The 27,937-nt window shown below is 42.3% G+C and overlaps 2 protein-coding genes and 1 pseudogene across 7 annotated transcripts; 1 reads left to right on the top strand and 2 right to left on the bottom strand.

Annotated features, from left to right (window-relative positions):
* The first annotated feature begins 233 nt into the window (after positions 1 to 233).
* LOC139414429 (nudix (nucleoside diphosphate linked moiety X)-type motif 2) lies at positions 234 to 6,297 on the top strand. Of its 5 annotated transcripts, none has more exons than XM_071162343.1 (3): positions 234 to 307; positions 4,892 to 5,021; positions 5,521 to 6,297. In XM_071162343.1, the coding sequence occupies exons 1-3, from the start codon at positions 299 to 301 to the stop codon at positions 5,841 to 5,843; spliced, it is 462 nt and encodes a 153-aa protein (XP_071018444.1). In that variant the 5' UTR covers positions 234 to 298; the 3' UTR covers positions 5,844 to 6,297. The 5 variants fall into 5 exon arrangements, with proteins under 5 accessions (XP_071018444.1, XP_071018443.1, XP_071018441.1 ...); XM_071162342.1 differs by having other exon boundaries at positions 271 to 307; positions 4,889 to 5,021; XM_071162340.1 differs by lacking the exon at positions 234 to 307 and adding an exon at positions 899 to 1,053 and having other exon boundaries at positions 4,889 to 5,021.
* Positions 6,298 to 11,033: 4,736 nt separating this feature from the next.
* On the bottom strand, positions 11,034 to 26,008 carry LOC139413783 (ubiquitin-conjugating enzyme E2 R2-like). Of its 2 annotated transcripts, none has more exons than XM_071161530.1 (6): positions 25,675 to 26,008; positions 24,524 to 24,713; positions 23,045 to 23,131; positions 22,847 to 22,944; positions 21,820 to 21,954; positions 11,034 to 14,332 (listed from the first exon to the last, which is right to left on the bottom strand). In XM_071161530.1, exons 2-6 carry the CDS (start codon positions 24,698 to 24,700, stop codon positions 14,041 to 14,043), a joined length of 789 nt encoding a protein of 262 aa, XP_071017631.1. In that variant the 5' UTR covers positions 24,701 to 24,713; positions 25,675 to 26,008; the 3' UTR covers positions 11,034 to 14,040. The 2 variants fall into 2 exon arrangements, with proteins under 2 accessions (XP_071017631.1, XP_071017632.1); XM_071161531.1 differs by having other exon boundaries at positions 25,373 to 26,006.
* LOC139414533 (U2 spliceosomal RNA) lies at positions 13,469 to 13,575 on the bottom strand (annotated as a pseudogene).
* Positions 26,009 to 27,937: the final 1,929 nt, after the last annotated feature.

The raw sequence follows: 27,937 nt of genomic DNA, 5'->3' as shown, positions 1-27,937 counted from the left end.
CTCTCCCCCCTTACTCTCTACTCCCTTTTCTCTTTAATAAAGTAAAAACACATTTCCATTTTTTTATTTTATTATGTCATATAGTGTTTTCTTTTCATTACAACCTCTCTTACTGAAGTTGTAATGAACTAATTTTAGATGCACCCAGTGGCCTGGTCTAATAAGGAGGTACCATGTCGTTATCTTGTCCCACCGGCCCATTTCCGTTGGTCATATCTACCCATCTCACTCTCTCAAGTGGGCACGTTGTTTAAAAAAATCTCTAACACAAGGTGGATATTCGCACAGACAGACTAGAATGTTTGATGTAAGACCATTTTTTGAATACATCGAATGTTATCAGTATTATTTAGTAAATTGATTAATTGTTATCAGTCATTGCATTCCGTGATAGCCTGCTAAATATTTCATAATACAAATAACATCTTAACTATCACAATGTTATCTTTGAGATATGCGCTGTCATTTTTGTTGTTGTTAATTAAGTTTATTTCTTATTTTTTTTATCCAACAAAATGATAACATGCCCTTTTTCCTCGAAAATACTGTAATGAAACAGGCAGGGAGCAGGTCTCGAACCCTCGACCTTCTAGCCCGAGGTCCGGCGCGCTTTCGACTGTGCCGCAAAAGCATGCTCGAGCGGCAGTGTCGATTTCCGCGCTTATAAACCCAGGGTCGTTACAATATGTAATGTCACGATTCCAAAGCTATGCGATATTACAGCGAACAAGTTAATCATCTCACATCTCTGAAAATATTTGTAATGTTGTGCTTCTTGTTCACAAAATTCATGCTAATGTTTGGTTTTTGAGCTAGCGCCCAATGGACTACCATTCACGCCTTGAAGGAATGCTCCCCTTGTCCCCAAATCGCCCAAAATGCAACGCGCGGCCCATTGTGTACGTTGCCCATGCGTCGTCAATGTGCGTTAATAGTAATCAATGCAGTTTCCCATTTCCTCAAAAGTATCTTTGGACATTCAGCCTACTTTCACGCTATCCTCGAGTTGGGACATCCCTGCCCCCATTGAAGTTCCCATTTAATTTGGTTAAGGTAAGATGTGTAGAGGTAGGGGCGTCCTAGAAATAGCATGAACTATTCAGCCAATGGGAACGCGAAATTAGAATAAGGAAAGCTACGTTCAAGAGTGTCTGAAATCAAAAAATGTTCATCAACAACCGCGCTTGTTACAAGTATTTCTGATGTAACTTGAGTAATCTCACAGTAAGTTAGTGTAGTGAATGATATAACTTATTTCAGAAACATGGTAGACTAGTGTGAGACCAAGCTAGCGAGCAATAGGCAAAATTCAATTTTCCCAGCGACAAGAGAACATGTCATGCTAACGCTAGTGTTCCGCATTCAGCGTTAACAGTTTACGGTTATGGCGAGGCGATGTGGAATTATTGTCTTGCGTTGTCTATGTTTATTTGGGGGCATTGCTAAAATCCTGTAAATGTAGTTATATAGCTTGCTGCATTTTAGAGAGGCTACTGTATGTACAGTAACCACGAACTCATAGGCTAGTTTCAGTAGCCAATGGTTCAACAACACAGTCTTTCAAATCAATGTGCGCTCTATTAGGCCTAGTACAGCCTGCCTTAATTGTTAAATAACAAAATTATTGGAGTGTCATGAAGTAAGTCATCATGGAGTTAATGTTTGAGTGATCATAAATGCATTTGTGAATGTACAGTGCATTCGGAAAGTATTCAGACCCCTTCACTTTTTCCTGATTTTGTTACGCTACAGCCATATTCTAAAATGCATTGAATTATTGTTTTTCCTCACCAATCTACACACAATACCCAATAATAACAGGTTTTTAGAAATTTTAGCAAATGTATTTAAAAATAACAAATAAATTCCTTATTTACATAAGTATTCAGACCCTTTGCTATGAGACTCTAAATTGAGCTCAGGTGCATCCTGTTTCCATTGATCATCCTTGATATTTCTACAACTTGATTGTAGTCCACCTGTGGCAAGGCACACACCTGTCTATATAAGGTCCCACAGTTGACAGTGCATGTCAGAGCAAAAACCAAGCCATGAGGTCGAAGGAATTGTCCGTAGAGCACTGAGACAGGATTGTGTCCAGGCACAGATCTGGGGTAGGGTACCAAAAAATGTCTGCAGTGGGCTCCATCATTCTTAAATGGAAGAAGTTTGTAACCACCAAGGCTCTTCCGAGAGCTGGCCACCCGGCCAAACTGAGTATCAGGGGAGAAGGGCCTTGGTCAGGGAGGTGACCAAGAACCCGATGGTCACACTGACAGCTCCAGAGTCTCTGTGGAGATGGGAGAACCTTCCAGAAGGACAACCATCTCTGCAGCACTTCACCAATCAGGCCTTTATGGTAGTGTGGCCAGACAGAAGCCACTCCTCAGCAAAAAGCACATGACTTCCCACTTGGAGTTTGCCAACAGGCACCGAAAGGACTCAGACCATGAGAAACAAGATTCTCTGGTCTGACAAAACCAATATTGAACTCTTTGGCCTGAATGCCAAGCATCACATCTGGAGGAAACCAGGCACTGCTTGTCACCTGGGCAATACAATCCCTACGGTGAAGCATGGCGGTGGTGGGAGACTAGTCAGGATCGAGGGAAAGATGAACAGAGCAAAGTACAGAGAGGTCCTTGATGAAAACTTGTTCTAGAGTGTTCAGGACCTCAGACTGGGGTGAAGGTTCTCCTTCCAACAGGACAACGACCCTAAGCACACAGCCAAGACAATGTAGGAGCGGCTTCTGGCCAAGTCTCGGAATGACCTTGAGTGGCCAAGCCAGAGCTCGGACTTGAGCTTGATCGAACATCTCTGGAGAGACCTGAAAATAGCTGTGCAGCGACGCTCCCCATCCAACCTACAGCTTGAGAAGATCTGCAGAGAAAAATGGGAGGACCTCCCCAACTACAGGTGTGCCAAGCTTGTAGCGTCATAGAAGAAGAAGAATTGAGGCTGTAATCGCTGCCAAATGTGCTTCAACAAAGTACTGAGTAAAAGGTCTGAAAATGTTTTTTTATATATAATATATATATATATATATATATACAGTGCCTTGCGAAAGTATTCGGCCCCCTTGAACTTTGCGACCTTTCGCCACATTTCAGGCTTCAAACATAAAGATATAAAACTGTATTTTTTTGTGAAAAATCAACAACAAGTGGGACACAATCATGTGTTACGACATTTATTGGATATTTCAAACTTTTTTAACAAATCAAAAACTGAAAAATTGGGCGTGCAAAATTATTCAGCCCCCTTAAGTTAATACTTTGTAGCGCCACCTTTTGCTGCGATTACAGCTGTAAGTCGCTTGGGGTATGTCTCTATCAGTTTTGCACATCGAGAGACTGAAATTTTTTCCCATTCCTCCTTGCAAAACAGCTCGAGCTCAGTGAGGTTGGATGGAGAGCTTTCCACAGTTCTTTCCACAGATTCTCGATTGGATTCAGGTCTGGACTTTGATTTGGCCATTCTAACACCTGGATATGTTTATTTTTGAACCATTCCATTGTAGATTTTGCTTTATGTTTTGGATCATTCTCTTGTTGGAAGACAAATCTCCGTCCCAGTCTCAGGTCTTTTGCAGACTCCACCAGGTTTTCTTCCAGAATGGTCCTGTATTTGGCTCCATCCATCTTCCCATCAATTTTAACCATCTTCCCTGTCCCTGCTGAAGAAAAGCAGGCCCAAACCATGATGCTGCCACCACCATGTTTGACAGTGGGGATGGTGTGTTCAGCTGTGTTGCTTTTATGCCAAACATAACGTTTTGCATTGTTGCCAAAAAATTCAATTTTGGCTTCATCTGACCAGAGCACCTTCTTCCACATGTTTGGTGTGTCTCCCAGGTGGCTTGTGGCAAACTTTAAACAACACTTTTTATGGATATCTTTAAGAAATGGCTTTCTTCTTGCCACTCTTCCATAAAGGCCAGATTTGTGCAATATACGACTGATTGTTGTCCTATGAACAGAGTCTCCCACCTCAGCTGTAGATCTCTGCAGTTCATCCAGAGTGATCATGGGCCTCTTGGCTGCATCTCTGATCAGTCTTCTCCTTGTATGAGCTGAAAGTTTAGAGGGACGGCCAGGTCTTGGTAGATTTGCAGTGGTCTGATACTCCTTCCATTTCAATATTATCGCTTGCACAGTGCTCCTTGGGATGTTTAAAGCTTGGGAAATCTTTTTGTATCCAAATCTGGCTTTAAACTTCTTCACAACAGTATCTCGGACCTGCCTGGTGTGTTCCTTGTTCTTCATGATGCTCTCTGCGCTTTTAACGGACCTCTGAGACTATCACAGTGCAGGTGCATTTATACGGAGACTTGATTACACACAGGTGGATTGTATTTATCATCATTAGTCATTTAGGTCAACATTGGATCATTCAGAGATCCTCACTGAACTTCTGGAGAGAGTTTGCTGCACTGAAAGTAAAGGGGCTGAATAATTTTGCACGCCCAATTTTTCAGTTTTTGATTTGTTAAAAAAGTTTGAAATATCCAATAAATGTCGTTCCACTTCATGATTGTGTCCCACTTGTTGTTGATTCTTCACAAAAAAATACAGTTTTATATCTTTATGTTTGAAGCCTGAAATGTGGCAAAAGGTCGCAAAGTTCAAGGGGGCCGAATACTTTCGCAAGGCACTGTATGTATGTGTATGTATATATATATATATATATATATATATATATATATATATATATATATATATATATATATATATATATTTGCAAACATTTCTAAAAACCTGTTTTTTCTTTGTCATTGGGGGTATTGTGTGTAGATTAATGAGGGGGAAAAACAATTTAATCCATTTTAGAATAAGGCTGTAAAAATGTGGGAAACGTGAAGGTCTTCACTATTTCTGTGCTTCAGCAGGTGATGGCCTTGCGTGCGTGTGGATTCATTGTGTTTCGTCGGCTGGCACAGTCTTCACCTCTCCCTGACAACATTGAGTACCTCCTCCTACAGACTTCATATGGCAAGCACCACTGGACCCCACCCAAAGGTATGGTGCATATCAGTGGCATATTAGTGTTCATACCCTTTCGGCCTGTTATAAATAACAGGCATAATATCACTCTTATGGGGGTCATAAGGGTCTATTGACAGCAGGCTACATATTTTAGTAGCTAACACTTTACTTGAGGTGTAGCCTACTGTCAATCGTCCCCTTGTGAGTTTTATAAGTATGACATTACATTACACCTGTTAAAACAGAGCTGGAGTATGAAAATCAACATGTCATGTTTTGTGACACATGTTCTCTAATGTGCAGAATAAGGTGTAGAATACATGCTCTATTCTAGCTTGCACTATCTTTGGTCCCATACCAAATCGTGAAACACACAAATACCTTTTGTTATGTCATTAGGGCACACTGTAGCAAAACATTTTGCAACAGAAAACAAAAAGGTTCTGATTGATCAAGGCCAGGAAGTCCCTCCCTGTTTGTCTGTTTTCTTTTGTTTGGTGCATAATGAACACAACCCTGTGCTGGTCTCTAGGCCACGTGGACCCTGGGGAGGATGATCTCACCACCGCTCTGAGGGAGACGCAGGAAGAAGCAGGGCTGCGTGAGGAGCATCTGCAGGTGGTGGATGGCTTTCTCCAGGAGCTGTGCTACGAGGTGAGAGGGCGACCCAAGACGGTTCTGTACTGGCTCGCGGAGCTGAGGGACCCCAAGATGGCCGTCACGTTGTCGAAGGAGCACCAGGACTACCGCTGGGCCAAGCTGGAGGAGGCCTGCTCCCTGGCCCAGCATAAAGACCTACAGGACACCCTGAGGGCAGCACAGCAACACCTAGACACAGAGCAAGGGAAGCATTAAGACACTACTACACACAATGTTGTGCTAGGAATTGTGAAGAGCAAGCTGCAAAAGCAAGTCTCTAGCTTTAAAAAACGTGTTTGTAACTTCGTCCCCAGGCTATTGGACACAGATGCGCGAGACTAGTGTCTGTGGGACTGCACAGCCTTGATATTTAATGGAACAGAAAGTGTGAATCTAAAGTGAGTTATAATTCTTAATTCTATGGTGGTAATTTGGTCTGAGCAAGTCATTGAACCCCTGTGTCACATACTTATACCCCCAAGGAACTGCCACCAAACTAAGGGTCAGAAAAGGATAACCTCTGTACTTTATTGACTACCCCTGTGCTTGGGAATCAGTGGCCAAATAATTCAATAGACACAATAAGTGTTTTATGTGTTAACAATGTGTGATGACTAATAATAACCTTTTTGTCTTGCACTTTAAACAAGAATAAAAACCATCCCTTAAATATGGACCTTCCAATATGCAACTTCAGCATTGACTAACCGATCTTTCACCCTTACTCCTGAGATATTTATGGAAAATATTCAGTAATATGATTTATGATCACAATGAGTGGGCAAATCTATACACAACTATGTGATAGTTAATTGGACAAGGCAACTACTGCTGAGAATTGCACACTCACCTATAATGTACTGCGATCCTGCAACACATCACCACCAAGGGGAGACAAAAACAAGTTGAATTTCACAGGAGGTGCACCAATTCATTCTTCCGTCAGCCAGAGCACAATTCAACCAGTGGCTCATTTCATGCTTGAGAAACCAGATGGGAGGTACTTTTGACAATAATGAATTTAGATCAATATTTCAGGTCAAATGAGCAGCCCAACATCCAATGGGAACTCATTTATTTATTTGTATTTATTTTATTTCACCTTTATTTAACCAGGTAGGCTAGTTGAACAAGTTCTCATTTGCAACTGCGACCTGGCCAAGATAAAGCATAGCAGTGCGAACAGACAACAACACAGAGTTACACATGGAGTAAACAATTAACAAGTCAATAACACAGTAGAAAAAAAAGAACAAAAAAGAGAGTCTATATACATTGTGTGCAAAAGGCATGAGGAGGTAGGCGAGTAATTACAATTTTGCAGATTAACACTGGAGTGATAAATGATCAGATGGTCATGTACAAGTAGAGATATTGGTGTGCAAAAGAGCAGAAAAGTAAATAAATATAAACAGTATGGGGAAGAGGTAGGTAAAAAATTGGGTGGGCTATTTACCGATAGACTATGTACAGCTGCAGCGATCGGTTAGCTGCTCAGATAGCAGATGTTTGAAGTTGGTGAGGGAGATAAAAGTCTCCAACTTCAGCGATTTTTGCAATTTGTTCCAGTCACAGGCAGCATAGAACTGGAACGAAAGGCGGCCAAATGAGGTGTTGGCTTTAGGGATGATCAGTGAGATACACCTGCTGGAGCGCGTGCTATGGGTGGGTGTTGCCATCGTGACCAGTGAACTGAGATAAGGCGGAGCTTTACCTAGCATGGACTTGTAGATGACCTGGAGCCAGTGGGTCTGGCGATGAATATGTAGCGAGGGCCAGCCGACTAGAGCATAAAGGTCGCAGTGGTGGGTGGTATAAGGTGCTTTAGTAACAAAACGGATGGCACTGTGATAAACTGCATCCAGTTTGCTGAGTAGAGTGTTGGAAGCTATTTTGTAGATGACATCGCCGAAGTCGAGGATCGGTAGGATAGTCAGTTTTACTAGGGTAAGTTTGGCGGCGTGAGTGAAGGAGGCTTTGTTGCGGAATAGAAAGCCGACTCTAGATTTGATTTTAGATTGGAGATGTTTGATATGAGTCTGGAAGGAGAGTTTACAGTCTAGCCAGACACCTAGGTACTTATAGATGTCCACATATTCTAGGTCGGAACCATCCAGGGTGGTGATGCTAGTCGGGCGTGCAGGTGCAGGCAGCGAACGGTTGAAAAGCATGCATTTGGTTTTACTAGCGTTTAAGAGCAGTTGGAGGCCACGGAAGGAGTGTTGTATGGCATTGAAGCTCGTTTGGAGGTTAGATAGCACAGTGTCCAAGGACGGGCCGGAAGTATACAGAATGGTGTCGTCTGCGCAGAGGTGGATCAGGGAATTGCCCGCAGCAAGAGCAACATCATTGATATATACAGAACAAAGAGTCGGCCCGAGAATTGAACCATGTGGCACCCCCATAGAGACTGCCAGAGGACCGGACAGCATGCCCTCCGATTTGACACACTGAACTCTGTCTGCAAAGTAGTTGGTGAACCAGGCAAGGCAGTCATCAGAAAAACCGAGGCTACTGAGTCTGCCGATAAGAATATGGTGATTGACAGAGTCGAAAGCCTTGGCAAGGTCGATGAAGACGGCTGCACAGTACTGTCTTTTATCGATGGCGGTTATGATATCGTTTAGTACCTTGAGCGTGGCTGAGGTGCACCCGTGACCGGCTCGGAAACCAGATTGCACAGCGGAGAAGGTACGGTGGGATTCGAGATGGTCAGTGACCTGTTTGTTGACTTGGCTTTCAAAGACCTTAGATAGGCAGGGCAGGATGGATATAGGTCTGTAACAGTTTGGGTCCAGGGTGTCTCCCCCTTTGAAGAGGGGGATGACTGCGGCAGCTTTCCAATCCTTGGGGATCTCAGACGATATGAGAGGTTGAACAGGCTGGTAATAGGAGTTGCGACAATGGCGGCGGATAGTTTCAGAAATAGAGGGTCCAGATTGTCAAGCCCAGCTGATTTGTACGGGTCCAGGTTTTGCAGCTCTTTCAGAACATCTTCTATCTGGATTTGGGTGAAGGAGAACCTGGAGAGGCTTGGGCGAGTAGCTGCGGGGGGGGGGGGGGGGGAGCTGTTGGCCGAGGTTGGAGTAGCCAGGAGGAAGGCATGGCCAGCCGTTGAGAAATGCTTGTTGAAGTTTTCGATAATCATGGATTTATCGGTGGTGACCGTGTTACCGAGCCTCAGTGCAGTGCACTCAGTGCAGCTGGGAGGAGGTGCTTTTGTTCTCCATGGACTTTTTGGAGTTAGAGCTACAGGATGCAAATTTCAGCCTGAAGAAGCTGGCCTTTGCTTTCCTGACTGACTGCGTGTATTGGTTCCTGACTTCCCTGAACAGTTGCATATCGCGGGGACTATTCTATGCTATTGCAGTCCGCCACAGGATGTTTTTGTGCTGGTCGAGGGCAGTCAGGTCGGGAGTGAACCAAGGGCTATATCTGTTCTTAGTTCTGCACTTTTTGAACGGAGCATGCTTATCTAAAATGGTGAGGAAGTTACTTTTAAAGAATGACCAGGCATCCTCAACTGACGGGATGAGGTCAATGTCCTTCCAGAATACCCGGGCCAGGTCGATTAGAAAGGCCTGCTCACAGAAATGTTTTAGGGAGCGTTTGACAGTGATGAGGGGTGGTCGTTTGACTGCGGATCCGTAGCGGATGCAGGCAATGAGGCAGTGATCGCTGAGATCCTGGTTGAAGACAGCGGAGGTGTATTTGTATTTATTTACAGGATGACGTCTATGAGGGTGCCCTTGTTTACAGATTTAGGGTTGTACCTGGTGGGTTCCTTTATGATTTGTGTGAGATTGAGGGCATCTAGCTTAGATTGTAGGACTGTCGGGGTGTTAAGCATATCCCAGTTTAGGTCACCTAACAGAACAAACTCTGAAGCTAGATGGGGGGCAATCAATTCACAAATGGTGTCCAGGGCACAGCTGGGAGCTGAGGGGGGTCGGTATTAGGCGGCAACAGTGAGATACTTATTTCTGGAGAGAGTAATTTTTAAAATGAGTAGTTCGAACTGTTTGGGTATGGACCTGGAAAGTATGACATTACTTTGCAGGCTATCTTTGCAGTAGACTGCAACTCCTCCCCCTTTGGCAGTTCTATCTTGACGGAAAATGTTATAGTTGGGTATGGAAATATCAGAATTTTTGGTGGCCTTCCTGAGCCAGGATTCAGACACGGCAAGGACATCAGGGTTAGCAGAGTGTGCTAAAGCAGTGAGTAAAACAAACTATGGGAGGAGGCTTCTGATGTTGACATGCATGAAACCATTCAGGAAAAGCCCCAGAGCATTCACCCAATCCAAGTCCTCAGACCTACCAGTTCCAATGGCGTCCTAAACAAGTTCCCGTGAATGCAAAAGGACATGGTTAAATTCACCTGAAGTAAATTCTGTTAAACTGTGTGTCCTTTTAAAGTTGCAGTAAACTCATTGTGGCATTTGATCTTTTCCTACACCAGAACCTTCACTCTTCTTTCCATAATCGCATAGCCTAACAGCTCATTAAACTTTCATTAGGAAGTGCATTAAAATGGTGAGAGGGAAGGAGGGAGAAGGAAACAGAGAGAGAAAGCTTGAGACCGGGACTGGCTATGTGTCCATAACTAATGTTGCCTAACAATGATTGAACCAGGAATGAAAATAATTCTTAATTTCCCCCTTTTCCAAGTCCAAAGATTGAAACCTGAACACATTTTTAAATAAGAGTTTTTTTCAGTGCAAGGCAAACAAAGAAACATCTGATCCTCAGGTGAGAGAGAATAGGATTTGGGGTAATGAAAGGAGAAAGGATGTCCAAGTGAACAAAAAATAACTACTGTAGAAAAAATGTCTTGTCCACTGACTTTGCTGATTGAGCTTTAAATTAAGATTTTAGTTACAGAAAAAATGCTTTGACAGATTACCATGTGAGGGTTAAATATCGACTCAGGAATCTAAATGTATATTCCGATACACCAACACCAGTGAAATGTTTTCTTGGGATTGAATAGTCAACATGCTTGGACTCACCTGATCTATCATTGCAATGACATTTTTTAAATGCCACAAATTGTATCACTACATTATGCATATCATATTAAAGTAATGAATCTACATTTTAAGTGTGCAGTTTTGTGGTAAATCCAGTGAGAAACGTGGGCATTTGGATACTTCCAACCTGTTCATCTCATCAGTGTTTACCATGTAGTGGAACCCCTGCGTTCACCTATACAATTGTGTTGGATCAGATATTATAGTTCAAGGAAGAAATATGCACTTGAAAACTAGTTAAACTTCCTGCTTTTCAAAATGATTTGTTCTTTCATTTCTTAAAGTATATCAAAGTACAGCAGCTGCTTTCTAAGAGACAGAAATGAGTTCAATACCAACTGGTACCATTGACAACACTCCAGACAATTCTGTCAATTCAACATTTTTAGAATATAAATTTAATAGGTGACATTTGCATCCTCACAACACAATAGGAAGAGATAATTAAATGAAAAACTACAAAACAAAGGAGGACTGCATCATCCATATCACTTTCTGTGGAAACAGTGAAGTAGTTTGTCCAAACGTGACTGTTTTCAGCCACAGAGGGAAAAGCTCCTCAAACACTGGTACACACACTTCGCAATAGTGAGATTCTGACAGCCTAGCATGTGGTCCTTCTAAACAAGTGTCATTTTGATCTAGGATTCAGGACCAGGTAAACGCTGTTCCAACTGCCTGCTCCACGTCAACACAGAAGGCAAAGGTCAGTGAGAATAAGAACGCTGGGTCTCAATACTCAATGGCTTCCTTCCTAGTGGAAATGTATCCATTCCTTTCACCTATCAGTGATCATGAAGAAAAAGGGGGCGAAGAGAGGAAGCCATTTAAAGAGTATTGAGACATGGTTCGCCCCGGTCGTTGACATCATATCCCTGAAAGTCCAGTGGCTGAGGAGAAGAACAATCTATTTGTGATCCATCAGTCAACTATTTTTTTGACATGAAGCCAGCCCCAGCGAGGGCATAAGTTCAACAGAGCAAGGGAGGAGAAAAGTTTATTTTGATTCTGTTAGTCTTCCTCAGACTGATTTGTCAAGTCTCTCCCTTATATAGTTGTTAAAAACAGGACATATTTCACACATATCCATAACTGACTGATGGTTGTGGCGTTACTGGAAGTGGTCATGAAACATTTCCTTGGCATAGAATCCAGGCCAGCACCTCCTTGTGAATGTGAGGTGTAACAGGTTCTGTGTTCCATTGAATGGGGTCATGGTAAAACACACACGCACGGAAACGTGAAAACTGCAGGCCTAATGAGCACAGATGATAGGTTGACTTGTCTGTGATGTCACCTCACTTACACAACCCAAGTATTTGCAGCAGAGTTCCAAGAAGCATAATTTTTTTTCCACCCAAAAAATGCAATTGTGCTCCATGTGTAACTCTGAATCACCAATGCAGCATGTGCTCAGTCACGAATTAGCAAAATCTATTTTCCTGGCTGATACATGTTGATGGTGACTAAATGTGCTCTTTCAGCTATATATGTGCTAACTAACATAAACAATGGCTAATGCCTTTTGGCATGTGTAAATAGTTGATTAAAATACAGAATACCACTTATTCAATTTCACTTTCCATTTTGACCACCTGACTGGCTCGCATAGAATTCCAGGAGTTTGCGCCAATTCCAAGAAAGCATATCAAGAACACGACAAAGAACCTGGTCTGGTTTAGTTTTGTGAAGCATGGCCAACGGAACAGGGCAACACAGAAATAACAAAGAGAAGGAAACATTGAATGGAGGTTGGAGGGGGAAAATGTAGGTGACATGGGGATCGATAGTGCTGTTGGAGATTTGAAGTTGCCTCTGTAAACACACAACCACAAAAAAGAAAAAAAAGAATCTAAACAATACCAAGCTCAACCTGAGGAGCAGTTTGAGTGAGCCCTCTCCAGGGATGTAGTAGTAAAGACATAAGGTGGGTAAACGCTGAATGAGTGCCAACAACACTTTTCACAACATATAGAGGTGCGTAGATGGCGTTAAGGTGCGTTTATTCTCCACTACATCCCTGGTTCTCTCCCAGTGAGAGTCTATGGAGGCCCTGCGGCAGGGAAAGGATGGATGGAAAGAGTGAAGGAGGATGTAACTCTCCTGTGGTTCTGTGCCCGAGACGGCATATCCTCTCAGTACCCCATAAAGGCTCAGTCATTACGTTTTGCTACAGAAAACAAAAATTAGCATTTCTTACTGGACAATTGAAGATGGTAGTCCATCCCTGTTTCTGTCCATTTTGGAACCTAATGAAGACCCCCCAGTTCTACAGGGATCAGAGTTCAGAGGTGAAACAGGAGGTGTGGGGTGAAGGTGGGGTCGGTCAGGGCAGAGTTTGTGTTGTGTCTGTAGGTTAAAGTTGATCGCCTTAAGAGTGAACAAACACACAAACGGACAGAACGACTGAGGCTGGCTGGCTGACAAAGCAGTGAGGGTGATGAGACAGAAAGAGGGAAACATTGACAGAGCAAGACAGCATGCCACACAAAACCGAGATTCAGCCATCCAGACAGTGAGACAGACTGAGAGAAAGCGCCAGACAGCCAGACGTACAACACAAAAATGAAAGATTAACATGGTATGAAGGGGCCAAGAGTGGACCAAAAAAAATTAAGATTTAAGCCAGAAAATTCTTCTAGCAAATACATGTAGTGACATGACAAAAAGCACAGTTGTTGGACATAAACAAAAGCAACCGCACCCAATGCTGTAAAGCAACACAAACACCACATTTCATTTAGCAGCATCTTGTGTGTGCTCCGTTACCAGAGGCACTGCAATAGCGGGTGATTCCGTAGAGCAGACAGATTAAGCCCATTTTCCATTTCCCCGTTCTAAAATGTTGTTCAGATTTTAAACGGACAATAACAGATACTACACTTGATCTTAGCCTAAAGGCAGAGATTATCTGCACATTTTGCAACAAACTATCTCCCCTGGGGTTTGGATGTTTGTTTGTGTTTATGTTCAACAACTATCTTCTTTCTATCAAGCTATCAGACCAGGGAGGCAGGCTTTGACTATATGACCATTGAGTAAGGAAACCAAAAGCATGCGTTAAAGTCACATTTCAAAAGGAGAAATTAAAACATTTCTGACTCCATCTGTGCTAAAAATATAATTTTAACTACACAAATTATATTTCGCTGAGATATTCAATATTTTTCATTGTTGTACGCGCCTTTAATTGGAATCCACTCAAATTGAGGTGTCCTATTTGTCCAGTTATTACTTGACTATCAATGTACCAGACGAAGTACATGTGTTATTCTTAGGGGATGTTCTAAGCTTAACAGGATCAGAAGGGAGGCTAGGATTGGACGTAGCAGGGTGTAAGGCGTCAATTTAGGGCGTCCATCATCATCATCATCATCATCAAGAGTCCTCGTTCCCAGAATCCTCCTGGTCGTCGTCATAGCAGCGAGTAGAGACGCCTCCTCCTTCACTTGTCCCACCTGCCTCTCCTCCTGACTCCATGTCATTATCTTCCTCCTCTTCATCCTCTTCTTCCTCCTCCTCCATGTCATCGTCGTAGAGGTCGTCGTAGAGTAGGTCTGAGCTGCTGTCCTGGGAGGGAACCCGGGTCTGGACACAGTACTCTGCCAGCGTGGTGGGTACCTTGACACCGTCGCGCTCCGCCTCTGCCACTGTGGACACCACCTGCTTCCTGTGGGAGGGGAAGAGAAGTCATAAAGGTCTCACTCACTGTGTGTGTGTGTGTGTGTGTGTGTGGTAGGGCTGTCCCCGGCAAAAAAAATATTGGTCAACCGAGAGTCATCCTGTTCTTTCGACCAATCGTTTGGTCAAAACATTTAAACTTATTGACAGACACCCTGTGTTTGAATAAAACCAACTACATACGCACTGAGCTTGTCTGATGCTTTAAGCACACTGTTTGATTAAATAATTAAGACACAAATGGTTCAAGAAAGAGTCCAATGGTCACACTGTGTTAAAAAAATGTTTTACAGTGAGAGCCTGTGTGACTGACAAGTTGTCGAGCTCTCCTCCCTAATGCAGCAAAAAGGCACCACAGCACAGCAAGTGTGCATTGCGCTGTCCGTGCTGAAACTGCAACATCATTACAGCCATTTAGTTGATTACTTTAACTGAAAAAAGTTATTACCGAAATCCCTAATTTGTTTATAAACAACATTCCCTAAACACTTGCTCTCTTTACATGCAACATGTAAGCAATACATGCATGTGACCAATAGGGCCTGACCCTATAGCCTATCATGATCACATTAATAAATGGTTTATAAAAAAAACTCAGAACAGTAACACGTGAAAGCAAAATGGATGCAGAGGATGTGAAAAAGAACACCGAAACAGGCAAATGTTTACTGGTTGCTCAGGAGGGAAAGGAGAAATCAGATCGGAGGAAAATATTCAGTATTGTTGTAATTGTCATTTACAAATAAGTTCAAAATATATATATATATGTATGGAGGGCGACCGATTATGATTTTCCAACACCGATAACCAATTATTGGTGTACCAAAAAAAGCCGATTACATATTTAAACCAAATTGAACATGTTCAACAATACTGAATGAACACTTATTTTAACTTAATATAATACAGCAATAAAAATCCATTTAGCCTCAAATAATGAAACATCTTCAATATGGTTTAAATAATGCAAAAACAAAAGTGTTGGAGAAGAAAGTAAAAGTGCCATATGTGCAATGTAAAAAAGCTAACGTTTAAGTTCCTTGCTCAGAACATGGGAACATATGAAAGCTGGTGGTATCTTTTAACATGAGACTTCAATATTCCAAGGTAAGAGGTTTTAGGTTGTAGTTAATATAGTATTTATAGGACTATTTCTCTCTATACCATTTGTATTTCATATACCTTTGACTATTGGATGTTCTTATAGGCACTTTAGTATTGCCAGTGTAACAGTATAGCTTCCGTACTTCTTCTCGCCCCTACCTGGGCTCGAACCAGGAACACATCGACAGCCGCCACCCTCGAAGCAGGGTTACCCATGCAGAGCAAGGGGAACAACTCCTCCAAGTCTCAGAGCGAGTGACGTTTGAAACGCTATTAGTGCGCACCCCGCTAACTAGCTAGCCATTTCACATTGGTTACACCAACCTAATCTCGGGAGTAGATAGGCTTGAAGTCATAAACAGCTCAATACTTGAAGCACAGCAAAGAGCTGCTGGCAAAACGCACGAAAGTGCTCTTTGAATGAATGCTTACGAGCCTGCTGGTGCCTACCATCGCTCTGTCAGATTGCTCTATCAAATCATAGACTTAATTATAACATAATAACAAACAGAAATACGAGCCTTTGGTCATTAATATGGTCGAATCCGGAAACTATCATTTCGAAAACAAAACGTTTAAAATTTCAGTGAAATACGGAACCGTTCTGTATTTTATCTAACGGGTGACATCCCTAAGTCTAAATATTGCTTTAACATTGTACAACCTTCAGTGTTATGTCATAATTACGTAAAATTCTGTCATATTAGTTCGCAACGAGCCAGGCGGCCCAAACTGTTGCATATACCCTGACTGTGTGCAATAAACGCAAGAGAAGTGACAATTTCACCTGGTTAATATTGCCTGCTAACCTGGATTTCTTTTAGCTAAATATGCAGGTTTAAATATATATACTTGTGTATTGATTTTAAGAAAGGCATTGGTGTTTATGGTTAGGTACAGTCGTGCAAAGATTGTGCTTTTTTCGGAATGCACTATTGTTAAATCATCCCCCGTTTGGCGAAGTTGGCTGTCTTTGTTAGGATGAAATAGTCTTCACACAGTTCGCAACGAGCCAGGCGGACCAAACTGCTGCATATACCCTGACTCTGTTGCAAGAGAGTTACCTAGTTACCTAGTTAAAAGAAATTCATGTTAGCAGGCAATATTAACTAAATATGCAGGTTTAAAAATATATACTTGTGTATTGATTTTAAGAAAGGCATTGATGTTTATGGTTAGGTACACCTTGGAGCAATGACAGTCCTTTTTCGCGAATGCGCACCGCATCGATTATATGCAACGCAGGACACGCTAGATAAACTAGTAATATCATCAACCATGTGTAGTTAACTAGTGATTATGATTGATTGTTTTTTATAAGATAAGTTTAATGCTAGCTAGCAACTTCCCTTGGCTTCTTACTGCATTCGCGTAACAGGCAGGCTCCTCGTGGAGTGCAATGAGAGGCAGGTTAGAGCGTTGGACTAGTTAATTAACTGTAAGGTTACAAGATTGAATCCCCGAGCTGACAAGGTAAAAATCTGTCGTTCTGCCCCTGAACAAGGCAGTTAAACCCACCGTTCCTAGGCTGTCATTGAAAATAAGAATGTGTTCTTAACTGACTTGCCTAGTTAAATAAAGGTGCAAAAAAAAAAAAAATCTGCCAAATCGGTGTCCAAAAATACCGATATGCGATTGTAATGAAAACTTGAAATCGGCCCTAATCATTCGGCCAACCTCATCCTTGCGAAAGTATTCGGCCCCCTTGAACTTTGCGACCTTTTGCCACATTTCAGGCTTCAAACAAAGATATAAAACTGTATTTTTGTGTGAAGAATCAACAACAAGTGGGACACAATCATGAAGTGGAACGACATTTATTGGATATTTCAAACTTTTTTAACAAATCAAAAACCGAAAAATTGGGCGTGCAAAATTATTCAGCCCCCTTAAGTTAATACTTTGTAGCGCCACCTTTTGCTGCGATTACAGCTGTAAGTCGCTTGGGGTATGTCTATCAGTTTTGCACATCGAGAGACTGAAATTTTTTCCCATTCCTCCTTGCAAAACAGCTCGAGCTCAGTGAGAACGGATGGAGAGCATTTGTGAACAGCAGTTTTCAGTTCTTTCCACAGATTCTCGATTGGATTCAGGTCTGGACTTTGACTTGGCCATTCTAACACCTGGATATGTTATTTTTGAACCATTCCATTGTAGATTTTGCTTTATGTTTTGGATCATTGTCTTGTTGGAAGACAAATCTCCGTCCCAGTCTCAGGTCTTTTGCAGACTCCATCAGGTTTTCTTCCAGAATGGTCCTGTATTTGGCTCCATCCATCTTCCCATCAATTTTAACCATCTTCCCTGTCCCTGCTGAAGAAAAGCAGGCCCAAACCATGATGCTGCCACCACCATGTTTGACAGTGGGGATGGTGTGTTCAGCTGTGTTGCTTTTACGCCAAACATAACGTTTTGCATTGTTGCCAAAAAGTTCAATTTTGGTTTCATCTGACCAGAGCACCTTCTTCCACATGTTTGGTGTGTCTCCCAGGTGGCTTGTGGCAAACTTTAAACAACACTTTTTATGGATATCTTTAAGAAATGGCTTTCTTCTTGCCACTTCCATAAAGGCCAGATTTGTGCAATATACGACTGATTGTTGTCCTATGGACAGAGTCTCCCACCTCAGCTGTAGATCTCTGCAGTTCATCCAGAGTGATCATGGGCCTCTTGGCTGCATCTCTGATCAGTCTTCTCCTTGTATGAGCTGAAAGTTTAGAGGGACGGCCAGGTCTTGGTAGATTTGCAGTGGTCTGATACTCCTTCCATTTCAATATTATCGCTTGCACAGTGCTCCTTGGGATGTTTAAAGCTTGGGAAATCTTTTTGTATCCAAACCCGGCTTTAAACTTCTTCACAACAGTATCTCGGACCTGCCTGGTGTGTTCCTTGTTCTTCATGATGCTCTCTGCGCTTTTAACGGACCTCTGAGACTATCACAGTGCAGGTGCATTTATACGGAGACTTGATTACACACAGGTGGATTGTATTTATCATCATTAGTCATTTAGGTCAACATTGGATCATTCAGAGATCCTCACTGAACTTCTGGAGAGAGTTTGCTGCACTGAAAGTAAAGGGGCTGAATAATTTTGCACGCCCAATTTTTCAGTTTTTGATTTGTTAAAAAAGTTTGAAATATCCAATAAATGTCGTTCCACTTCATGATTGTGTCCCACTTGTTGTTGATTCTTCACAAAAAAATACAGTTTTATATCTTTATGTTTGAAGCCTGAAATGTGGCAAAAGGTCGCAAAGTTCAAGGGGGCCGAATACTTTCGCAAGGCACTGTATATATATATATTTCAAGTTTTCATTACAATATATATATATATATATATATATATATATATATATATAGCTCAAAAAAATAAAGGGAACACTAAAATAACATCCTAGATCTGAATGAAATATTCTTATTAAATACTTTTTTCTTTACATAGTTGAATGTGCTGACAACAAAATCACACAAAAATTATCAATGGAAATCAAATGTATCAACCAATGGAGGTCTGGATTTGGAGTCACACTCAAAATTAAAGTGGAAAACCACACTACAGGCTGATCCAACTTTGATGTAATGTCCTTAAAACAAGTCAAAATGAGGCTCAGTAGTGTGTGTGGTCTCCACGTGCCTGTATGACCTCCCTACAACGCCTGGGCATGCTCCTGATGAGGTGGCGGATGGTCTCCTGAGAGATCTCCTCCCAGACCTGGACTAAAGCATCCACCAACTCCTGGACAGTCTGTGGTGCAACGTGGCGTTGGTGGATGGAGCGAGACATGATGTCCCAGATGTGCTCAATTGGATTCAGGTCTGGGGAACGGGCGGGCCAGTCCATAGCATCAATGCCTTCCTCTTGCAGGAACTGCTGACACACTCCAGCCACATGAGGTCTAGCATTGTCTTGCATTAGGAGGAACCCAGGGCCAACCGCACCAGCATATGGTCTCACAAGGGGTCTGAGGATCTCATCTCGGTACCTAATGGCAGTCAGGCTACCTCTGGCGAGCACATGGAGGGCTGTGCGGCCCCCCAAAGAAATGCCACCCCACACCATGACTGACCCACCGCCAAACCGGTCATGCTGGAGGATGTTGCAGGCAGCAGAACGTTCTCCATGGCGTCTCCAGACTGTCAAGTCTGTCACATGTGCTCAGTGTGAACCTGCTTTCATCTGTGAAGAGCACAGGGCGCCAGTGGCGAATTTGCCAATCTTGGTGTTCTCTGGCAAATGCCAAACGTCCTGCACGGTGTTGGGCTGTAAGCACAACCCCCACCTGTGGACGTCGGGCCCTCATACCACTCTCATGGAGTCTGTTTCTGACCGTTTGAGCAGACACATGCACATTTGTGGCCTGCTGGAGGGTCATTTTGCAGGGCTCTGGCAGTGCTCCTCCTTGCACAAAGGCGGAGGTAACGGTCCTGCTGCTGGGTTGTTGCCCTCCTACAGCCTCCTCCACATCTCCTGATGTACTGGCCTGTCTCCTGGTAGCGCCTCCATGCTCTGGACACTACGCTGACAGACACAGTAAACCTTCTTGCCACAGCTCGCGTTGATGTACCATCCTGGATGAGCTGCACTACCTGAACCACTTGGTAGCATGAGACAGAGTCTACAACCCACACACTAGAGTGAAAGCACCGGCAGCATTCAAAAGTGACCAAAACATCAGCCAGGAAGCATAGGAACTGAGAAGTGGTCTGTGGTCCCCACCTGCAGAACCACTCCTTTATTGGGGGTGTCTTGCTAATTGCCTATAATTTCCACCTGTTGTCTATTCCATTTGCACAACAGCATGTGAAATGTATTGTCAATCAGTGTTGCTTCCTAAGTGGACAGTGTGATTTCACAGAAGTGTGATTGACTTGGAGTTACATTGTGTTGTTTAAGTGTTCCCTTTATTTTTTTGAGCAGTGTATATAGCCTTTATTACAGCATACTAATTATTCAAAGCTCCCTTTATTTGATTTCAAAACTAAAATGATTGATTGCATTTCAAAACATGAATGTCTCGTATGCTGTGTGATGACATGAACAAATTAATAATTGATTCACCGATACAGTAGCCTATATTTTCAATTATAGGCCTAAGCAAATTACAGTATTAAGACTAAACAGGATGGGTTCTTAGGCCTAAGGCTCGATGGTGGTTATACAAGGCTGATATACTAAGCCTACTAATGATAATGACATTACTTATTATTATAATGATGATCATAATAATTGTAATAATAACAATAAGGAGATCAAGAAAAAGGAGAGTATAGGAGCGAGACCTGGGTGCATATTATGTGTGACAAATAGGTGCTGTTAAATTACAATATTATTGTTCTGCCTGTTTGGAACAGTGTAAACAGTAAATAAATCAGTAATACCTGTCAGTTCTAACAAAAACAAATTGTGAAGCCTTTATTACAGCATAGCAAGGATTAAAAACAGCCGAATCTGTGAAATTGCTTTATGTGATATTTTGCATGAGGCTTGGTGCTCACGGAATAAGTAGACTACTAAACGGGGCGGCAGGTAGCCTAGTGGTTTGAGCGTTGGACTAGTAACCAAAAGGTTGCAAGCTCGAATCCCCGAGCTGACAAGGTGAACATCTGTGGTTCTGCCCCTGAACAAGGCAGTTAACCCACTGTGCCCATCATTGTAATTAAGAATTTGTTCTTAACTGAACTTAACTGACTTGCCTAGTTAAATAAAAGTTTTTTTAAAATGTATGAAATAAATAACACTCAAACAGGCAACAGAAGCAGGATCTGTCTTACTTATGTAGACATACATATGGATGATTTATAAAGCCAGGCTATTGATTATAGACCTAATTAAGTTGGGGTTTCTTCTTCTCTCCTCAATTTTCTTAGACAATTAGGATGAGGAAAAGGCTGTTTCCTTGTCTCTGCTGCGGCAGCTGCCTCCGCTGCATTGTTCTCAATCCCAATGTGATGGTTAACTTTGTTATTATGCACGTAGCAACATAGGGAAAGGCTCCAATTCTACAGGGAACTGAAGATTATGTTTCAGAACAGCAGACAGCGACCGTATCCAACGCGTTTGTTATAAAATAATATTCAATTTACTAGTGTTGCACCAACATTTTTACATAATATAGCCATATACAATTTCCATATCACATCTTAGAGTGATGGACTGTGCCATCCCCACAGCCTCCACAATGGGTTAATCCACTGAGACAGGTGTCTTGTGCACCATGAAAGAAAATAAAATATTGGTCGACCAACAGCCTATCGACCAAACAATCAACCAGTAGACTAAATGAGGTCAGCCCTAGTGTGTGGGTAAGCCAACTTATTTGTTGTGAAAAAGGTACTCAATGGTTGGGTTAGTGTGCATATGTTCTTCCTACCTGATAATCTCTGCGTACTCCTTGTCCTTGCCCTTGCTGTCTCTCCACTTGCGGAACATAACTGAGGCATCCACGTTGGCCGGGGAGAAGGTGTTGGGCTCATTCAGCAGAGAGATCACACTCAGCAAGATGGTCCTGTACACACACGTCACTAATATGACTTTATGTCATCTAAAACATACCCATTACCTGAACATTACCTTAAAGTACACAGTTTACCTTAGCTTACCTTCTAAGTAATGTGGCCTTCATTTTCCTTGAGTGGGTGAGTTATCTGACCTGACTTCCTCTGTGAGAGCAGTGTTACCTCACCATCCCCCAGTGTTGCTCCATTTGATGCTACTTCGTCTGGGTGGTTGGTTAAACACACACTCAGAACTTTCAACCTGCCCCGAGGGTTGAGGAATTGTCCCACGAAGGGTAATGTGTCTTTGACACTTTTACTGCTGTTAGGGACTGTGTCTATTCCTAAGCTCTGCATTTTAAACATTTTACACATATTTGAGCAGTTATGACACACCATATTGCATTTTTGTCTCCCCCAAGTAGCCGGTAAGTTGTGAAGTCAATGGCTCTTTCTGCCGATGTAATCCAGTGTCACTTGTATCAACTTATATTGTAAATGTTGATTGTCTTTGTGGAAAACTGCTAAAAATTGGTAAAAGTCAAATCAAATGTTATTTGTCACATGCGCCGAATACAACTGGTGTAGACTTTAGCGTGAAATGCTTGCTTACGAGTCCTTCCCAATGATGCAGAGTTTAAAAATAAAATAGTAACACAAAAACACAAGAATGGAGCTATACACAGGGAGCACCAATGAAGTGACCAACCTAAATCAAATACATCTAATAAATAATTTCAAATAGATAAACACACTTTGGTTTTATAGTTTGACCCGCATGCAAGGTGGGGGGACTTTTTACTTTTAAGACTATTCCATTGGTTCTGTTGTTCCATTGAGCTAAATTAAGCAAACCTCAAGTATTTATACATGTTGAACCATGTTTGGAGCTAGGTGAGGTACCTGACATTCTGAGTGGGGTTCCACCTCTCTGAGGGGAGCTCCCCGCTCTGGGGGTCGTCGACGGGAGGGTGAAGGATGGAGATACACACGTCGCCGTTCTGTTGGAACACGACCTGTCAACTTCTGGATGGAGAAAACTCTTCAAATATGTTTGAATTCATATACATTGGGAATACATTAACTGGGCTTTACTCTTACCTCATAGATGTTGGGATGCCACATCTTTGTTAAAAAACGGAAGGTCGGAGGGGAGTAGGGGTAGTCAATGGGGAACTTGATGTGAGACTGATAGAGAGACACATAAATTGCCATCAGCTTCAAACATTTAATTGACAGCCAAATAACCCTGACAATTACAGTTAGATACAATTCGGCATGAGAATGATCCTGGTTTGTAGGTCATTTTAGTGTGTATGAGTTACTGGGTGCCACGTGTGTGTGTGTGTGTGTGTGCGCCTGCATGTGTACATGTACATTAGTATGTGCATGTGCATGTGTGACTAAATGTACTTCTCTATTGCTACCTCCCACCTGTCGATTAGAATTGTGCCAATTCAGCAAAATCCAATCACACACAGTGCTTGTTATATGTGCAACATTCCAGGCCTGTGCCATCAACACGCTACCATAGCCATTCAATTTGACACAAATATACTGCCTCTCTCCACTGTGTGTAATCCACTATATAAATGAATCCACTATCAAAATGAAACCAAAGAGAAGTGTGAGAACATTCTGTCCAGCAGCCCCAGCCCTTTGGGGAGCACTGCTCTGCTTCCAGATAGCATTAGCACCATTTCAAAACATGCCCTGTGTAGACATGTTGAGGTCAGTGAGAACTTCACCTTTGACACTCTTCACTACACTTCCCTTTTGGATCAGTTCCCTCTACGGCACCTATATTTTAAAATTCTAAACCTATAACAGGTGCAAACAGTAGCTTACTTGTTATAGGCAACCACTAGCTGAAAACCTAGTCTATAAATCCAGAAAAAGTTGGAATGTGATAATGACATTTAATGATTCTAATTGGACTTATGGTGGAGAAGGCATCATATAAAAGCATATTTTTGTTATCTGTAAGAAGGTTTATCTGGTCCGATAGCCAGACGAAAACATATGTGGTTGCCAAAAAAACATTTACACAACCAGTATACAACCTGACCATGAAATCACTCACATAATGTGTTATAATGATCATTGCATCTCTGTTAATGCAATCAGTTTTGCCTTCTTGGAAGAGTTTGCATGCCCTGGGCTGGATGTGAACTCTCACCAAACTGATATGCTAATGTGGAGGACTAGCCACACTGAATAAGTTATACAGGGAAAAAGGAGAAGAGCCTCATCATGCCCTTCTCTCTCTACCTCTATGCTGAGATGCCATTTATATCCGTCCACAGCTAAAAATAGGAGTCTGGAGCATAACGATCACACTGCAAGGGGGAAAGAGGCCGGGTGGGTAGGGGTGAGGATGAGCCCGGGGAGGAAGGGGGTGAGAGGCCGGGTAGGAAAGGAGAGAGTGGGAGAATGGAAGACTGAAATAGTGACAGGGAGTGAGAAAGGAGGGAGAAACACCTGAACACGTCATACACACGCACAAACATGCTACACAACTATGTGTTGTGCATCCAATGAAAGACCCCTCCCTTCCCCATCCCTCCACAGTTGCCTCACCTTAAAGTAGCCTCCCTCATACAGTGTGTTAGGGGGGCCAAAGATGGCCACCTCCCAGTTGTAAAGGTCTGACTCCTCCACCAGGCCGATGCGGAAGCCCTCCACCGGCTGATCCTGCAGGGACTTGAGTTCCATCATCAGGGCCTTCTGGGAGCTGGGCGTCGAATGGTGGGCCATGGCTATCCCACTTCTGACACATAAAGAGAGGGAGAGTGGTAAATTAGGGGAAAGGAGAGAGGCGAAAGGGATGTTCAGGTAACTAAGTGTACAACACTCACATTTCTGAATTTCCTCCTTGTGGGTTGGCTAATTGAATTACGTTTTAATAATGCCACAACCAAATCAAACAACGCCAAGTTCACGTGTTAGTCGAAACTAGGAAACTCGGAAATGTCAGACTTGCTAAGTGGTTCTAGTTATACACGTGCTGCGTTCAACTAGTTAGCAAGTCAGAAATGTTCCTAGTTCAGACAAGCAAATCAACGCGGCACAATAACCTTGTTGGCTTACTGGCTACAATAAATACATAGGCCTGTAACAATATTATACATGCATATACGGGAGGGGGTTAAGCTGGAAACTCCCGGGACCTAATGAGCAATATAAACAAACAATATTTTAACTTCGAAAAGATTTATGAGTTAGGCTATTAAGGAAAAGTTGCATGCCGTTTGAGTACAGAGGGGGCAATGACGAGACTAGCAAACGGCAACATCATATGTAATCATTAGTTACGAACTCAAAGCAGGACAAGCTCTGTCTGTATTCGTGTAGCAAAGCCTGGCGTTGACTGCAACGATTAGGCCTTTGACAACTCATACGGATTCAAGTTAATGACACACGAATTACCTCTATACACTCAGCGTTTGTACTATATTGTACCGTTTCAATGGGATAAAGCAATACGTTTCTTATGTTGCTAACTGCTGAAGCAAACACAGTCAAATCAATGGCACATATCAAGTTGTTGACAGTGTTCTATCATGCTAGGCGACAGGAACACAGTGAAATAATGTTGTCCTCGCGTGGTATTTTTCTTCTTTGTGCCACTCTTTGAACTTGGCGTGTGGGTAAACACCAACGTTAGAACACTATTTTAGCCATTATTGGGTCAAAAACTCGAGCGACGATTTGATCTCGCTGACATTTACCCAGTCTCGCCTGGTTAACGTTAGCCCCCGTTTGGACAGGCAGGCGCTCAGCTGACTCCCTGCTTGTTTGTTTATCTGCTCTTTTCTGGCAGCTCGAACTTCTCCACACGTCAGCTCAACCCCCACCAAGTAACTTGAAAAAAGAAACGGCCTTCTCTCTCCACAACATTTCCTCCACCGCCACGTCAAGAGGTCTGTAATTTATCGAGCTAACTTTCGTGGAAAAGGCAGTCCGTCGAAGCTTTGCACTTACGAACTACACTGAATTTGATCGATTTCTATTTTCACCCTATCGATGCTTCCGGCTATCATTGCGCGTGTCTGTCTCTCCACTACGTACTTGCGTAGATAGACTCACGTCCGACATGCGCGGTCCTCTCAGATGTGCAATTTTTTTATTGTCTGATAGGTTTTGTAATGCAATGACAGTTTACATAATTTAACGTAGTTTAGGCCTATAATTTTTCCTCATGTATAATTTACAGATAGAGTTGAGACTATGGACTGTCAATAGTGACATCAAAATATGGTGAATTGGAACCCATGCACAGATTCTAATCTAGGGCATGGTTACCCACACTTGGTCCTGGGGCCTCCACTGGGTGTACGTTTTGTTTTTTGCCCTAGCACTGCACAGCTGATTCAAATAACCAACTCATCATCAAGCTTTGATTATTTAAATCAGCTGTGTAGTGCCTGGGCCAACACCCAAACTTGCACCCAGGGGGCCCCAGGACCAAGTTTGGGAAACCCTGATCTAGGGTAAATAACCCTCAATGATAATTGGTCTGTGTAAGCCTACTCATTGTCAAACTAATACCACTAAAGCAAAAACAAGTTAGTCACTCTAGAACATGTTAGAATGCTTACGCTAGTCTTGTCACCAACGAGAGGTGCGTGTGTGATTCTTTTTGGTGTGCCGGAGAGAGCATTATCGAATCCAAGAGATGGTGCATGCTAGACCCTTCAGAAAGTATTCATACCCCTTGACTCATTACACATTTTATTGTTACAGCCTGAATTCAAAATGTATTAAATAGTTTTTTCCCCTCACCCATCTACACACAATAACCCATAACAACGTGAAAACATGTTTTTAGAAATGTTTGCAAATTTGTTGAAAATTAAATACAGAAATATTGAATTTACATAAGTATTCACGTCCCTGAGTCAATACTTTGTAGAAGCACCTTTAGGCAGCAATTACATCCGTGAGTCTTTATGAGTCTGTAAGAGCTTTCCACACCTGGATTGTTCAACATTTCCTTTTTTTATTTTCAACATTCTTCAAGCTCTGTCAAATTGGTTGTTGATCATTGGTAGACAAGCATTTTCAGGTCTTCCCATAGATTTTCAAGTAGATTTAAGTCAAATCTCGGCCACTCAGGAACATTCACTGTCTTTTTGGTAGGCAACTCCAGTGAAGATTTGGCCTTGTGCTTTAGGTTATTGTCCTGCTGAAAAGTTTTTATCTCCCAGTGTCTGGTGGAAAGCAGACTGAACCAGGTTTTCCTCCAGGATTTTGCCTGTGCTTAGCTCCCTTCCATTTATTTTTTATCCTGAACAATTCCTCAGTCCTTAACAATTACAAGCATACCCATAACATGATGCAGCCACCACTATGCTTGAAAATATGGAGAGTGGTACTCAGTAATGTGTTGGATTGGATTTGCCCCAAACATAACACTTTGTATTCAGGACAAAAAGTTAATTGCTTTGGGACAATTTTTGCAGTATTACTTCAGTGCCTTGTTTCAAACAGGATGCATGTTTTGAAATATTCGTATTATGTACAAGCTTCCTTCTTTTCACTCTGTCAATTAGGTTAGTATTGTGGAGTAACTACAATGTTGTTCATCCATCCTCAGTTTTCCCCTATCACAGCCATTAAAGTCTGTATCAGTTTTAGTCACCATTGGTCTTATGATGAAATCCTTGCCGTCAACTGAGTTAGGAAGGACACATGTATCTTTGTAGTGACTGTGTGTATTGATACACCATCCAAAGTGTAATTAATAACTTCACCATGCTCAAAGGGATATTCAATGTCTGCTTTATTGTTCTTTTTTTTACCCATCTACCAATTGGAAAACCTTACTGGTGTTTGTGGTTGAGTTTGTGTTTGAAATTCACAGCTCGACTGAGGGACCTTACAGATAATAGTGTTTTTTTCCAAATCAAATCAAATGTTATTTGTCACATGCGCCAAATACAACAGGTGTAGTAGACCTTACAGTGAAATGCTTACTAACAAGCCATTAAC

This window comes from Oncorhynchus clarkii, chromosome 7 (genome assembly GCF_045791955.1).
Source record: "Oncorhynchus clarkii lewisi isolate Uvic-CL-2024 chromosome 7, UVic_Ocla_1.0, whole genome shotgun sequence".
Classification (NCBI taxonomy): domain Eukaryota; kingdom Metazoa; phylum Chordata; class Actinopteri; order Salmoniformes; family Salmonidae; genus Oncorhynchus; species Oncorhynchus clarkii.
The sequence above is the reverse complement of the archived record's forward strand: the minus strand, read 5'-3'. Positions and strand labels throughout refer to the sequence as shown.

Bases quoted from the DNA above. Each gene is read 5' to 3' on its own strand.
- LOC139414429 (XM_071162340.1), top strand. From the start codon at position 922: ATGTGCGTTAATAGTAATCAATGCAGTTTCCCATTTCCTCAAAAGTAT. The intron at 1,054-4,888 runs GTAAGATGTGTA...TCTGTGCTTCAG, and splicing joins TCCCATTTAATTTGGTTAAG to CAGGTGATGGCCTTGCGTGC. The intron at 5,022-5,520 runs GTATGGTGCATA...GCTGGTCTCTAG, and splicing joins CCACTGGACCCCACCCAAAG to GCCACGTGGACCCTGGGGAG.
- LOC139413783 (XM_071161530.1), bottom strand. From the start codon at position 24,700: ATGGCCCACCATTCGACGCCCAGCTCCCAGAAGGCCCTGATGATGGAA. The intron at 22,945-23,044 runs GTAAGAGTAAAG...GTGTTCCAACAG, and splicing joins GGCATCCCAACATCTATGAG to AACGGCGACGTGTGTATCTC. The intron at 21,955-22,846 runs GTACCTCACCTA...GTGTGTGTACAG, and splicing joins AACCCCACTCAGAATGTCAG to GACCATCTTGCTGAGTGTGA.